Source organism: Bombus pyrosoma, linkage group LG2 (assembly GCF_014825855.1).
Source record: "Bombus pyrosoma isolate SC7728 linkage group LG2, ASM1482585v1, whole genome shotgun sequence".
Classification (NCBI taxonomy): Eukaryota; Metazoa; Arthropoda; class Insecta; order Hymenoptera; family Apidae; genus Bombus; species Bombus pyrosoma.
In genome coordinates, this window is record NC_057771.1 from 9,785,842 (window position 1) to 9,798,765 (window position 12,924).

At 33.1% G+C, this 12,924-nt stretch overlaps 5 protein-coding genes across 18 annotated transcripts in view; 3 read left to right on the forward strand and 2 right to left on the reverse strand.

Moving 5' to 3' along the window:
- Positions 1 to 88: 88 nt before the first annotated feature.
- LOC122576773 (protein lin-9 homolog) lies at positions 89 to 4,718 on the reverse strand. Of its 3 annotated transcripts, XM_043747542.1 has the most exons (8): positions 4,578 to 4,718; positions 3,391 to 3,730; positions 3,013 to 3,318; positions 2,522 to 2,939; positions 2,096 to 2,445; positions 1,768 to 2,014; positions 1,494 to 1,696; positions 89 to 1,377 (listed from the first exon to the last, which is right to left on the reverse strand). In XM_043747542.1, the coding sequence occupies exons 1-7, from the start codon at positions 4,594 to 4,596 to the stop codon at positions 1,505 to 1,507; spliced, it is 1,872 nt and encodes a 623-aa protein (XP_043603477.1). In that variant the 5' UTR covers positions 4,597 to 4,718; the 3' UTR covers positions 89 to 1,377; positions 1,494 to 1,504. The 3 variants fall into 3 exon arrangements, with proteins under 3 accessions (XP_043603477.1, XP_043603470.1, XP_043603484.1); XM_043747535.1 differs by having other exon boundaries at positions 89 to 1,696; XM_043747549.1 differs by lacking the exon at positions 4,578 to 4,718 and adding an exon at positions 3,827 to 3,989 and having other exon boundaries at positions 89 to 1,696.
- A 467-nt stretch (positions 4,719 to 5,185) lies between these two features.
- On the forward strand, positions 5,186 to 6,977 carry LOC122576844. The gene is made up of 7 exons (XM_043747686.1): positions 5,186 to 5,465; positions 5,554 to 5,657; positions 5,762 to 5,920; positions 5,977 to 6,044; positions 6,125 to 6,307; positions 6,377 to 6,687; positions 6,775 to 6,977. The coding sequence occupies exons 1-7, from the start codon at positions 5,315 to 5,317 to the stop codon at positions 6,954 to 6,956; spliced, it is 1,158 nt and encodes a 385-aa protein (XP_043603621.1). The 5' UTR covers positions 5,186 to 5,314; the 3' UTR covers positions 6,957 to 6,977.
- Positions 6,978 to 7,109: 132 nt separating this feature from the next.
- Positions 7,110 to 8,445, forward strand: LOC122576840. Its single transcript, XM_043747676.1, has 3 exons — positions 7,110 to 7,332; positions 7,572 to 7,739; positions 7,813 to 8,445. Exons 1-3 carry the CDS (start codon positions 7,263 to 7,265, stop codon positions 8,013 to 8,015), a joined length of 441 nt encoding a protein of 146 aa, XP_043603611.1. The 5' UTR covers positions 7,110 to 7,262; the 3' UTR covers positions 8,016 to 8,445.
- Positions 8,446 to 8,539: 94 nt separating this feature from the next.
- LOC122576826 lies at positions 8,540 to 11,805 on the reverse strand. 4 transcript variants are annotated; one of them, XM_043747637.1, is made up of 5 exons: positions 11,672 to 11,805; positions 9,318 to 9,435; positions 9,162 to 9,236; positions 8,857 to 9,021; positions 8,540 to 8,745 (listed from the first exon to the last, which is right to left on the reverse strand). In XM_043747637.1, the coding sequence occupies exons 1-5, from the start codon at positions 11,678 to 11,680 to the stop codon at positions 8,543 to 8,545; spliced, it is 570 nt and encodes a 189-aa protein (XP_043603572.1). In that variant the 5' UTR covers positions 11,681 to 11,805; the 3' UTR covers positions 8,540 to 8,542. The 4 variants fall into 4 exon arrangements, with proteins under 4 accessions (XP_043603572.1, XP_043603583.1, XP_043603599.1 ...); XM_043747648.1 differs by lacking the exon at positions 11,672 to 11,805 and adding an exon at positions 10,791 to 10,929; XM_043747664.1 differs by lacking the exon at positions 11,672 to 11,805 and adding an exon at positions 10,079 to 10,131.
- LOC122576715 (Down syndrome cell adhesion molecule-like protein Dscam2) overlaps positions 10,417 to 12,924 on the forward strand; it is a 172,417-nt gene continuing 169,909 nt past the window's right edge. For 7 of the 9 annotated variants that reach the window (XM_043747456.1, XM_043747392.1, XM_043747464.1 and 4 more), the window contains exon 1: positions 12,159 to 12,286. The gene's annotated coding sequence lies outside the window, so the exon portion shown is untranslated. Of the gene's footprint in view, positions 10,646 to 12,158; positions 12,287 to 12,924 lie in introns of those variants that run through there. The other 2 variants (XM_043747413.1, XM_043747404.1) reach the window with 2 other exon arrangements.

A 12,924-nucleotide genomic window follows, 5' to 3' on the forward strand; every position in this document is an offset into this window, starting at 1 on the left:
TACGAAAAGTACGTTATGGTATCAGTAACATACGTAATATAAGTAATATAATATGTATATGAGGCAAATAAATTTAAGACTTAGAATATTTGAAGTTCATATACGTTATTTGCTACTTTTATTGCAAGTACTTAGAACAAAAACAAGTACGAGTAATTAGCTAAATGTATACATATTCAAATTCATTTTTTCTTTGCATTATTATATGTTATAAATATAAATACCATAACTTATTTAAAGTAATTTTTTGTTATGTATGCATACAGAATTGTATCTGTGGAACACCATCTACATACTTGATATAGGTTTCCTAATGTAAAGTTATTTACATATGAAAAATTCATGTAAATAGAATCTAAAAGTGATAAGTCCGTAATTTACATTTCTTGGCTTATTCTCGAATATAAAACATTTTGTAGTTTCCACGTTTGTAACTCAATGCAATGACTGTTTCATCATCTAATGAAATCATTGTTTTTGTTGAAGATAAAAAAAAATATGAAAGGATTGCGATATTTTGAAATAAGAATTTATTTACAGATAATAAAGAAAGTTTAAGGGATGTCCATATTTGAATTATTTATATTAGTATTGCATATGTAATTGCATCAAATTTACATTTACTTTATTAAAAATATAATATGCTTGAAAAATAAGTACAACATTCATATAACTGTATTTATGACAACATAATATTTGGAATCAAATAAGCTTTAATAATCGATGTTCTTAATTCAATATATTGGTAACTATTTTAGAAATAGGATCATTAAGTAGACTCACATATTATAAATAAATTATTGCATATTATATTAAACATTTCACAATTTTTCAAAGTAAAACATTCGATATAAATAAAAAATTGATAGCTAGTATAGTAAAACAAATGTAAAAGATCCATATTTTATATCATTTATAGTGTATTTACAATTGGTTATGCCATATTTATGCATATACCTAATGTACAGTTATTGAAAATAATTTTTCAAAATATTAATGTATTAATTATATATTAATTTTTGGAATTATATATAAGCAGAAAATATTAAACTCTTTTTTACAAAATAAAAAATTTGTTTCATTCCTACTGTGATGATGTAATGTTATAAATTTCTATATAAAGTTAATGAAAGCTGCCACTGCAAAATGCACGCTTTATTTACAATAGCCATATTAGTTTATTTTTGATTTAATAATTCATAATTATTTAATTATTGCAAAGTTGTATTGTAAAAATCGCAAAGTTTACAGGTAAATCTTTTAAACGTGAACATCTTTAAATGTTTAATGCAATTAACAGCACAGCGCATTATCCTAAACTCATTTGTAGAATGTTTGTATCCTAATAAGATAGGTGCTCTTTAATGATGATATGCCCTATACAAAAAAGATAATAAAATAAAATTGGACTTTTTCATATAAAATATTGTAATATTATAGTTGATATCTATTTTAGTATTGTACATTTTTTTGTAAGTATTAATGAAAATTACTTTCGTATTTGCTAAGCTCTTTGGGCCATAAATGGCGTTAAAGCACCTCTTTGTCCCAAACCTAATTGTATATGTTGCATGTGTATTTCAACACAATTTTGAAAAACTTGTTGATTTTGTGGACTTAATTTTGCACGTATTTGCTCCATTGTGCCTTGTAGCACTTTTAATTCATATGCATTACGATCTGAATCAGATAAACTCTAAAACGTAAAGAAGATTGTATAACAATAAAACAGTATGTATTCACATTAAGGATAATGTTTCAAATTACCTTTACTTGAAGCATAAGGGCTGTTAAATCTGTTACTAATTGAGACATCTTTCCGGGTTCCCTGTCATTAACACTATTATGTCTTGCAATCATATCTGCAGCTTCCTGTCTACATTTTTCACGCAGATGAGAAGGAGCTAACATAGCTGCAACACTAGGTTCCGGAGCCATTTCTTGACAAAGTTCTTGAACGTCATTAAGAAAATCTTGCAAAGCGGTATTCATCTTTTCCAATTCAACTACGATACTAAAATTATAAATATCAATGAAGAAAGAAAATAATTTTTCACCAAATATAACATATGAGATTAATATAATAATCGCTTACCCTGCATATTTTCTTTCAAAATCTGGTGGCAACAGTTCTCCAAACGAACGTCTTTTTTCTGCCTCGCTGTTCATCTCTTTTAATTTTTTTATTTTGACCTTCTTAGCAGCTAATATTTTATTTACTTTAACCATAAATTCCAACAATTTTAAAGGATAACCATTCATTGTTCCACCAATATGAGATTTCTTTGGTAAAGATACAGAAGCATTCGATATTAAAGGATCGCTGTTTAAACGCGGTGACATTAATTTCATGGCATATGGTGGAGATGGTACGTATTGTACGTGTCGTGGTCTAAACTTCTGTGCAAATGAGGCTACACTTATCGTTTCCGGTGGTTCATTTGACTGTAAATAACAAATAAATACATAATAATATAAGATTACAATGTGTTTTTTTGCTCCAAAACAGATATACACATACCAGTACTTCATAATCTGGAACACTATGCGTTCCAAGTCCGGCGCGTTCAAATGTAATTCTGTAAGTGTTATTACTAGTATCCACAGCATCAATACTTCCAGTGAATAAACCGTCCTGTGGTTTTCTCAGTCTTGCTGTAACTTTGGTTCCTATTACCAATTGTAATGGTATTTCTGGTGGTAAATCTTTGAAACTATTAATATCAGCAGCCTTTCTTTGTTGCAACATTCGAATTTTTTGTCTCTTTCTTTCCAGTTCTCGTCTTTCTTCCTCAAAAAACGACTGTGAACATCTTCGTGGTTTACCCATCATTCTTCTTATCTTGCACCATTCAACTCGTGTTAATTTCCGAGTTTTTAATTGTGGAAATGATTCTTTTAAACAAATCATAAAATCATTGTCTCCTTCAAAAAGAGTCCTGCATAAAAGAATATTTTAATTGTACTACATTAAATTGTACATGTACGTGAATATATTCTTTTCATACATACTTATCAATGTTACTATAAAACCACTCGTAACAAACCCATTTGTGTGCTTTTGGTAATTTCAATAAATTTCTTAATCTCATACCAATCTTTTGTCCAATTTTACGATCCGGAGATGAAGGTGGCATTGGTTTATCAGGTTCTTTCTCTTGTTTAATTGGAGTCATTGTAGACGATACAGGTTGGCTTAACATATTATTATTTTTTCTTGGCTCACTGGTTATTCTATTTTGTTTTTTTGCAGGAGACGGACGAGATACTTTTCTAGGAGAATGTTTTGTATCCGGATGTGACGGATCCTTTTTAATTCTAAAAAAATAGGTGATATTAATTAATATATACATTATATTAATAAACATACTCACAATGTTAAATATTTACCTATGATGAGGATGGTTAACTAATATATCATCATAAAATAATTTGTTTTTCTTTCTAATCCTTGCTGGCATTCCCCTTCGATTTAAAACTTGAACTGGTTGGCTAGGAGGATTTGGTTTTGGAGGAGGTTGGCTACCTACTCTTTGTAAACCTAAAGCTGCAGGGCCAAGTTCAGGAATTGGATCAGATTCTTCAGTGTCCATATGGGAGTCTGTTGAATTATTTGAAATTTGCTGATCATCCATATCCATTGTATCATCATCGATCACTTCGCTTTTGATCTCATCAATTGATGGATATCCTCCATTCTTTATAGATAATAGAGTTTCAGCAGATTCACCTAAGATAAAATAATTATTTATACATAAGAAAAGAATATTTGCATAAAATACAGCAATAATGATTTTGGTTTTGTTTCTTTTAGATCAAGATCTACCTTGCATGATTAAAAAGCAACAAATCTGTCAAGTCCATTTATAATTACTATTTAAATATGCAAAGATATAATCAGTCATCATTATAAGAACTATTTTTTAATACACTTATATTTTATGCTGTTTTCAAAGAGTCTGTAAATCATATTTCATAATATTTTACTTATAACTCTTTGAAGATTCATAACTTATAAAAAAAATTGATGCATGAAACTGTCACTAATATTAGATATAATTCATAATAGACTATTCATTTATAAATATAAAGTATATTTTTCTTTGTCTTTTTCTAAATCTGCTAATAAAAATTATTTAAAATGAGAGTTTAGTAAGAACGGGGAAAATCATTCTGCTTTTAGCTATCGACATAACCAAACTTGTACGCAGTTTGGTAAACAGTATGTATAATTATCGCATTAAAACTAAAGTCATAGAATAAGCGATATTACAAAAACCACAAAATATATTGTCAAGTATTTGTCCCTGAAGTATTGTTTAGTAAATGAAATCTTAAACGGTAAAAATCTTCATTGTCCCGCTTGAATTGTGTATTGGTCATTTTTGAAATTTTAAACCAGATCTTTCTGAGCGCAATTGAAACACTAACTCTAAAATCATCAACGTGTTACAGAAAGATCTTGTACATTAATAATATAAATTTTGAAACATTTCTTAGACTTGTGCAACTACTTTTTGTTTTTAATTAATCCTTGCTATATTAATTTTATCAAGAATAAGTTAACTTTAACTTACTTTCAATCATCTCCGCCATGTTGCTATCAATGATGCATCATGGGTATGTGTTTTCGTCGAGCTCGTCCGTTTCGCGGTGAATTTCGTTAGCGGTTCTTTTCCATCGTTCCAAATGCTGTGATTGGTTAGCGAGCACCTTCGAATACTGAAATAAATCTTGCGGAATCTTTTAAATGTACACTATATTAAGCGCAACATGTTGTATGATAAAATGAAAAAGAGCTTAATGAAATTTAAGAGATTCGATATTATGTAAAATCAATCGGACAAACGAAATTATTTATATCTATATATACCTGTATAACATTATTTATAGGATATCTAATTTATTGAAAGAATGTATACTCTGAATTTAGAGTTTTATTTTAACATTAATGCTAACTTAATATGATACAAACAAACTTTTTTTGGTTATTAATAATTTCATCAGTTAGGACGGATAATATTGTTTCAATTGATCAATCCGTGGCACCTACGAAATATTGTAGGAATAAGGAAAGATTAGTAACATCGGAAGAGAACGATGAATATTTACTTATAAGCGCTGAGATCGATACAATTGTTGTGATGGAATGCCGATTTTGGTATAAAATACTATTACACTGACCAAAAAAACGAAAGATTTTGTTATTATATTCGTTTTACAAGATAGCAATGATAAGGAAGAGAGGCAGTCAAAAATTTGGTACCATCAAGATCGATATAGAGAGACTTCTGAAAAAGAGATTCAATTAGGAATGGACAACAACGCGTCATTCAATAGAATTTACACTACTCCAGATCTTTCTTTAGTAATTAAAGACATCGCAGTAACAGACGCTGGTATTTACTTATGCCATGGTGAGGAAGGACAGGAGATAGAGAACAAATTCAACTATAGAATCGAACGTAATCAAAATTTCACTGAGTTTGCCAACTATCTAGATAGAATTAATATCTAAGATATAATTAATTGGACAAACTTATTTGATGATAGCAATTTTCAAAGAACATGGAGTCTCGTATAAAGAACAAGGGAACATAACTGATTGGGAGAAATATCGCGAAATATATTTGGCATCAGTTACCACACGATTTGCCGTGAGATCATCATTAATTCTACTATTCTACTCAATATTAAATGCGAAATATTTATCAAATGTTCACACTCTTTGTGTTCATATATCGAGCGCAATTTGCATTAGGTTTCACAAATGTCTGAGTTGGCTCAAATTCGAGAGGTTGGAATACTGCTTCAAGTCATTTCAGAATGGGCACCGTGGGGTCCATGCGAACGTTGTGTACGTAATCGAGGATATAAGACGAGTGTTGGAAATTGTCAATTAAAACGACAAATAAATGCGGTAAGAAGGACGAGTCATAAGGCTGGAGACGATGACTTACCACATTATTATTACAGACTATTGCCAACAAGAGCGATTCGTCCATAGTTAAGTTTTTTCGAAGATCTCCTTCATTACCCTGCAAGTAAGCAAACTTGTTTTTTATTTAGAAAAGATAAATTTGAAATATAAACAAATATTTATTCATAATATCACGGGTTTAAGAGCCATTCTACTCGAAGAAGAATTTCCTGCTGTTAGTAGTGCGGTGCGTCATTTGCCGATATTTATTTTAAAGGAAACATGCAAAAAATGTCCCCGCGTGAAAAGAGTAAAAGGTCGAAGATTCAAGTACATTAAACGATTCGTACTAGCAGAAGGGGCTTATCTTACGATCGTTTGTCCCGAGTAATTTAATGTTTGAGCGAAATTGGCAAAGTACTGTTTGTAACAAAATTCAAAATTCAAACATCGTAGATCAACTATGGACACGCAAGTATCGTGGAAGAAGGATTCGATTACATTGGAAAGGGGTGTCCGACGATCCTTTCGCAAATTGGATCCAGAAGCTCGCGTGATAGTAGACGCCTTTGGAACGCTTTATCTGATAGGTACTTCAAGTGGAGATAAATTACACATCGTACTTTATGGTGTTTCACATTTTTTTATCTACATACTATCAGATGTTTCCACTCACGAAGAAGGTAACTACACGTGCTACATCGATAACGTTAACATGATGCAAGTAAAAGTCATTGTTATACCTAAGGCAAGATTAGTAACCCAAGGTAAGATTAAAACTAAATTGTTCAGTCAGTTATAATGCTTATGTAAAACATTGGACGTTTAATTACAACATCTTCTACTTTTTATAGAATTTCTACGTCATCTGGGATATCTAGGCTTCATATTTCTATTTTGCTCGTTTTGTTACTGTAGTGGTCTTGTTTATACATGTAGACAAAGAGATAAATTCGACACAGTTGTTCCGAAGAAAGATACAATTGAAAAAGAAGAAGAAGCAGGAGAAGAAGAAGAAACACCATTTGTATATTAAGGTTCATGATTCACGGAGTGACTAATAACAAGTAGTTGATAAGAATTGTGTAAGCTGTTTACCGACCGAGTTATTATTCTTCGAACGATTTCTCCTATGGGAGCTTCTTAACAGACGATGACCTTACAGGTAACCAAGTGAAAGGAGGCAGTGGAAGGGACAACTGCATGGGATACGTGTCCGTTTCTCGTAGTCACAGTTTAGTTTCAAAATGGCTGAGTTTGGTCGTTCCTGTTTCCTTATGTCAGTTCACGAGTGAGAAATTCAATTAAAAGTAAACGTATTTGCAAACAAATTCGCGATAGGATGAAGTTAAGGACAGAGGTTTTCGTACTCTCCGCGATTCTTTGTCTGGTTCTGTTTCAAGGCGCAACCGGTGAGTTTCATGCACAACATTGATCGCATCTATACGTACATACATAGTGGACAATGTCATACTTTCACCGCATACCGAAATAGCTCATCCTTTCCTTGAAGTGTCGTGTTTCTTCCTTTTCCTTAATTTAAAACGTATCTATTTACGATCCTCGAAAACGGTTCCAAAGAAACGATCTCGTTAGCGTTTGCGGTTTGTGTACGAAAGTAAAAGTGTTATTTATAAGTGTTCCATTTTAGGACTTCTGCGAAGATGTGTGAATTGCAGATCAAGAGGAGATCTAGGATCTTGTAAGGATCCTTTCACTATGAACTCGACGGCGATTGAAATGGAAAAAGGTGTCGACACTGTTCCTTGCGCATCTGGTTGGTGCGGCAAAATAATTGAACGACACGGTTTAAATAACGGTAAACATTCGATGGATACACATTTAGATATACATATTGAGAATTGTTTTATAAGGAATATTGTATCGTATAGAATATGGTACCGCCACGCAAAGGCTTTGTTTCCAACGTGGACCTGACGACGGTGAGGAACGATGCGCGTTTACCGTGTGGAATTACAAAAAGGTGTATATGTGCCTTTGTTTCGGGGATCTGTGCAATGGAACGACGAAATCAAGCATCTCCAATGGTTTGATTCTGACAACGCTTTCCGTTTTACTACGATGGTTCATTTGAGAATGCTGGAATTGAATCGAATGTATATTATTGTATAAAATGTTCCTTGTATTTGTACATGTCGTGATATCGTCAATTTGCAAGTATAGCCAGTATTGATCTATTATTAAGCTTAAATGAGCGAAAAATCTGTAAAAATATACTCTAATTTTATTTATAACTTCGTATTTTATGTATTATAATCATAAGAAACCGAGGTATACATGTTTTATATAACAAATTTCTGTGGGACGTTGTACGGTGATTAGTACAATGTTTTATTGTAATTAATAGTGGTCATGATCATTTGTGTACATTACAATTGCAAGACTGTTGAGTGCGGACTGCGTAAAATGACAAAATGTAATTATTTTTATGTTGAAGAATTTCAAAATAGGAAGCAAAGAAGTTGGTTTTTTCGAATTATACTAAATAAAGATGGGACACACTTTCTGCTTGATATTAAAAAAACCTTATCTTTTTCTTTTACCAGTGTGCGATAGTCAATTCATAAATAAATAACATTACTGTTAATAAATTCCTCTACATTAAGCTTTTCTAGAGAATGGCGAGGTAGGCCTCAAACTTCTCAATATGTGACCATGAAGGCCGTTTCGCCTCCTTTCTTCTTGGTTTTTCAGCAGTGCTCTTTCATGTGGAATATCATCGTAAAATAACTCGCCCTGGCTATAAAGGTATTTTACAGCGAGCATTGCTTCCTCACCGGTCAATAAATACGGGTCGTGGTATTCTGAAATATCATTAAAACTAAAACGAATGTCTCTCACTTTATTTTTAAAAGCAAACCAATATATCCTTGCATTCTTCTAGTGTATTCTTGCGTGTCAAATGTATTGCTCACCAAGCCCGTTGGAAAAGTCAGGTGTCATATGCCTTGATTCTCGCGAACTGTAACCAAGATCATTGATATCCACTGGTGGAATGAAAACGCCTACCGGCCACAGAGATTCTGCATTTTCCGGTTTTATATATGGTGCAACGTTACCTTTGTTGTGTAATCGTTGTCCTGTGAGAACATGCATAATTTATTATAGTATATATCATATTATAAATTAATATTAGATCCTAATTAACGAATATATTCACTTCGTTAAATTATTGGGTTACGTATTATACTCTTACATTTATCAGAGTGGAATATCGTACCAAATTCTGTAGGATTTCCTGTTGTGCTTCTTCTCCCAATAGAGACGTAAGACGTCTGATCTATCGTCCGATCCCCTGACAGATAGGAATTAATGTTGTTTTGTGATAATGCAAGATTTTTAACGATATAGTACGTAATTACATTTATGAACTAACCATCTGTCGTAATACCGTGCTCATAAATGTGCGGAGGAGAAATAAATTTCACGTGCACTTTTGAGAGCGGCAAAGCTCTGGTTGCTGCAACAGCAACTAAGAAGACCACCACTTTCATCTGTAATTAAAATTCTCGGATGTTCATGCGTTTACAACGAACTACTCTCGTCAGAATCTGAATTTAAAACGTATTCGAAATTAGTTCCTTATTTTTTTGCCGCAGAGTAGCAGACATCGTTACGTGTATACGTGTATATATATTTTGAAGGACCCTATTTTACTTTTACTAGTAAACTTGTTCTTCCTATAATAATAATATAAAAGTAGGTCAAGGTATTTGTGGCTAATATTTCTACGCTCTACCAACCCGGATGACCGAAAGAACGAAATGTAAATGTTGAACCGCATTTATGAAACGATGACGCCATCGGTAGGTCCTGCTGGGAGTGAAATAGATAGAACTATGATTCTCCAGTGGTTTCTCTGACAAAAATTAATTGTATACCTCGTCACAGTGCTGCCTAATATAGCCAGATAATCTGGTGCTTGTAAACGATAATCACAGCCCGTGGCTAACATGTTCGAACATATCTTATTACGGATGTGTACAAGATAAGGACGTAAGTAGAGTCTCCGCGGTAGTGATTTGTTTGCAGTCTTGTGTCGTATATCATCGTTATTGTGATATATATCATCGAGTAGTGTTAGGCAAACTACTAGACGCGCAGATCGAATGTTGCGGGATTGACTATCATACGAACCAATGTCCACTGAAATAAACAATTATCCTTCGACACGAATGCTTCATATATCAAAGGAGTTTAAAAGAGAATCTGAAAGCGACCATAGAAGCAACATCCTCGACGCGTATCATAATTTGTTCCGTGTTTATGTGTGTATGTGTTTCTTTATATTCGCGTGCTTGTGTTTATCTGTGTGTGTTTGCAGATGTACGCAATAGATGACTGTGAATTGGTTCGCTCATACATGACTCGTACACAGCGCGTCTTGCAAGGGATTACATAGATATCTATTCACGATTTCGTCACTCTGTTGTACATTCGAATGCGAACGTTCGTAGAAAGTAAACGTCCAAATAGTGTTCATATTTTAAGTGAAACGCTGCTCCATTTCTGCTTTTTATGCCTTATTATAGAAGGACCAATTTATAGGGCTATTTTCTTCTTTCACGAAACGGTTATTCAACGATATTGGCTAACTTGCATATCTATAGCTTTCATCGAGCTTGGTGGTTCGCGAACCAGCGCAACGAATTGTGCCATTGCTTTGGCAAGCGCATCATCAACGAGTAATTGAAAATCATGCTGGTATGTAATATTTACTTTCTATTAATGGAATGTTATTGGTTAACAAGATTTATTAAGAAAAGTGCAGAAACACGGTATATTTTTCCTATCCTGATGTAATATGTAACTATATCGCGATTGAAACCAGATCGTACATTTTCATTACCTTCGCATAGAACGAGTGCACTTGTGCTTGACAAGAGCCTTATTCCGCCAAGATAGTAGCAGTTAAAGACATTCGTGTGTTCGACGATGCGTGTCAAACCACCCTTTCGCCTTCCTTCCCGCTCACCTTCACTCGCCAAGTAGAAGTGGCTCCTATTAATTCTGCGCCCATTGTAAGGCAGTGAAACGAAATGCAATAGCTACGATGGAAAATTGTTCACCGCCGATACAAACACTAGTATGCACTGTATGTAATATTTTTTATAGAAATCCTTAATTGCGAAACACTACATATATGTGCTTCCAATGACTGTCCAAAGAAAGAGATACATTGTAAGAAATAGAAAACGTGAGAGAAAAGAATGAGAAAATGGAAACGAATGTTTTTGTAGAACTGTGATGTACATAGAAAGAATGGTTTATCGTCAATTATTTGCTTTTAGAAAGTACCTGTTACATACAAACACGTAAAGTATTACACATTAGATAATTGCGATGATTGATCGAGTCACGCGAAAGAAAGTGATTAACATTAATCAAGACAATCTTAACTGTGTATCGATGTTGTTTCAGCCATAGAAAAACATTAATTACTTTAATCAACAATCGGTGTTCCATCAATTAATCCAGTCAAGTGTTACGTCCAATTAAATGTAGAAGCAATGAACAATGGAAACCCGGAACCTTCGCTCTATTGTATGAAAACATCTACCACTGGTGCATATACCGCTCTCTGGCACAATTTTATTTATACTTTTAATTGCAGTAATCGAGTTTCGTAGAATTTCGTGATAAAATGTCTACACAGGTTCATGTTATAAATGTGCATAAAAAACCGAAGAAGTATCCGAATAATAAATTGGTAGTCGTTGTAACACTCACCATCGACATTGTGAATAACACTTGCAAAATATCGACCACTGACGTTCAGTTTCGTTTCGCTTGTTGAGTTGCTTACACACTGGTGAACACCCGCGTGAAAACGTAATTCCGAAACGATTTGTCTAGTGTCTTCTAAACACGACCAGGAACTGTTCCAGTTTAAATGTCTCGGGAGAATGTCGCGCGTGGTTCCAGCATCCCCCTTCTTGTTACGTACCCCACCTGACCAGAAACCCAGTTGCGAAGGTTCGTAAGGACTCGCACGGGGATACGATAGAACTTTCATTTCGGTGAACGCGATGCAACCATCCTTTATACGTTTTGAAGGTGCCGCGCGCAAGGATGACCAATGTATGCGCTCCATTGTATGCGCAAGAGTGCGTTCCTTCGGCGCGTTATATGCGGTTGCGTCACTGCCACTACGAAATTGTCAAAAAAAGAAGAAATTTGATCTTTCAACGGCGGATTGTTGTTACATATAAGACATATCTGTGAACGTATCAATGTGATTCTTTCAACTGAAATCATAAATTTGCAACTACTTGGACTTTTTATTATACGTAATCGAACGATACACTGGTGTTTATGAAGTTCGAGATCATATCTAAAAAATACGTAAGTTTTTAATACTCTATTACACAAATTTGAAATGATTTAGTCTGTTAATAGTTATACGCTTTAGTCAGTGACTTTTAAAATTTCGTTGGAAGAGGTATGATGTCCAGATTTTGTGTTTTAAATAATTAAAGTACTTCCTAAGATTTCATGTTTATATATCAATCTTTTGTCGTATCTAAGTTTTTATAATATTGAGTTAATACGTAAAAATAAGTAATTAGGATTATTTGAAAACAAAATTATATCGCATCCTCTCATTTGCTAAATTCGCGCTATTTTTATGCTTTGATATCATGGCGATATAGCACACACTATGTAATAATAATAAATGTAACAGTAAAAACTCTATCAGCACAGTAATAAAATTATCTTTATTTATTTGTTTATATGACTGTTACGTAATTGTAATTATTACGCGATATTTTGACTTACTTTGAATAATCATATTGAAATTTGCGCCAAAGAGACATAACCTTAATACTGTGTACCATTTATTGTTCAATCAAAACTCTGTTTGGATGTTTATAAGATGATATGACATGTTACAAAAGTTCTATCTTCTTATATCAAATGGTGTATGACGTGTTATTTAAAACTTTATAGAATTGTAAATAATGAAGAGTACAAGATAATAT

What these genes read in the sequence shown, in the direction of transcription:
- LOC122576773 (XM_043747542.1), bottom strand. An exon ending in TTTTATAGTAACATTGATAA is followed by an intron (nt 2,940 to 3,012) that starts GTATGTATGAAA and finishes TCTTTTATGCAG; the next exon opens with GACTCTTTTTGAAGGAGACA. An exon ending in CCCTTATGCTTCAAGTAAAG is followed by an intron (nt 1,697 to 1,767) that starts GTAATTTGAAAC and finishes TTTACGTTTTAG; the next exon opens with AGTTTATCTGATTCAGATCG.
- LOC122576844 (XM_043747686.1), top strand. Translation starts at nt 5,315, where the DNA reads ATGGACAACAACGCGTCATTCAATAGAATTTACACTACTCCAGATCTT. An exon ending in TAAAACGACAAATAAATGCG is followed by an intron (nt 5,921 to 5,976) that starts GTAAGAAGGACG and finishes TTATTATTACAG; the next exon opens with ACTATTGCCAACAAGAGCGA. An exon ending in GGCAAGATTAGTAACCCAAG is followed by an intron (nt 6,688 to 6,774) that starts GTAAGATTAAAA and finishes TACTTTTTATAG; the next exon opens with AATTTCTACGTCATCTGGGA.
- LOC122576840 (XM_043747676.1), top strand. Translation starts at nt 7,263, where the DNA reads ATGAAGTTAAGGACAGAGGTTTTCGTACTCTCCGCGATTCTTTGTCTG. An exon ending in TCTGTTTCAAGGCGCAACCG is followed by an intron (nt 7,333 to 7,571) that starts GTGAGTTTCATG and finishes GTTCCATTTTAG; the next exon opens with GACTTCTGCGAAGATGTGTG. An exon ending in ACGACACGGTTTAAATAACG is followed by an intron (nt 7,740 to 7,812) that starts GTAAACATTCGA and finishes TGTATCGTATAG; the next exon opens with AATATGGTACCGCCACGCAA.
- LOC122576826 (XM_043747637.1), bottom strand. An exon ending in GCACGGTATTACGACAGATG is followed by an intron (nt 9,237 to 9,317) that starts GTTAGTTCATAA and finishes CCTATCTGTCAG; the next exon opens with GGGATCGGACGATAGATCAG. An exon ending in TGACTTTTCCAACGGGCTTG is followed by an intron (nt 8,746 to 8,856) that starts GTGAGCAATACA and finishes ATGATATTTCAG; the next exon opens with AATACCACGACCCGTATTTA.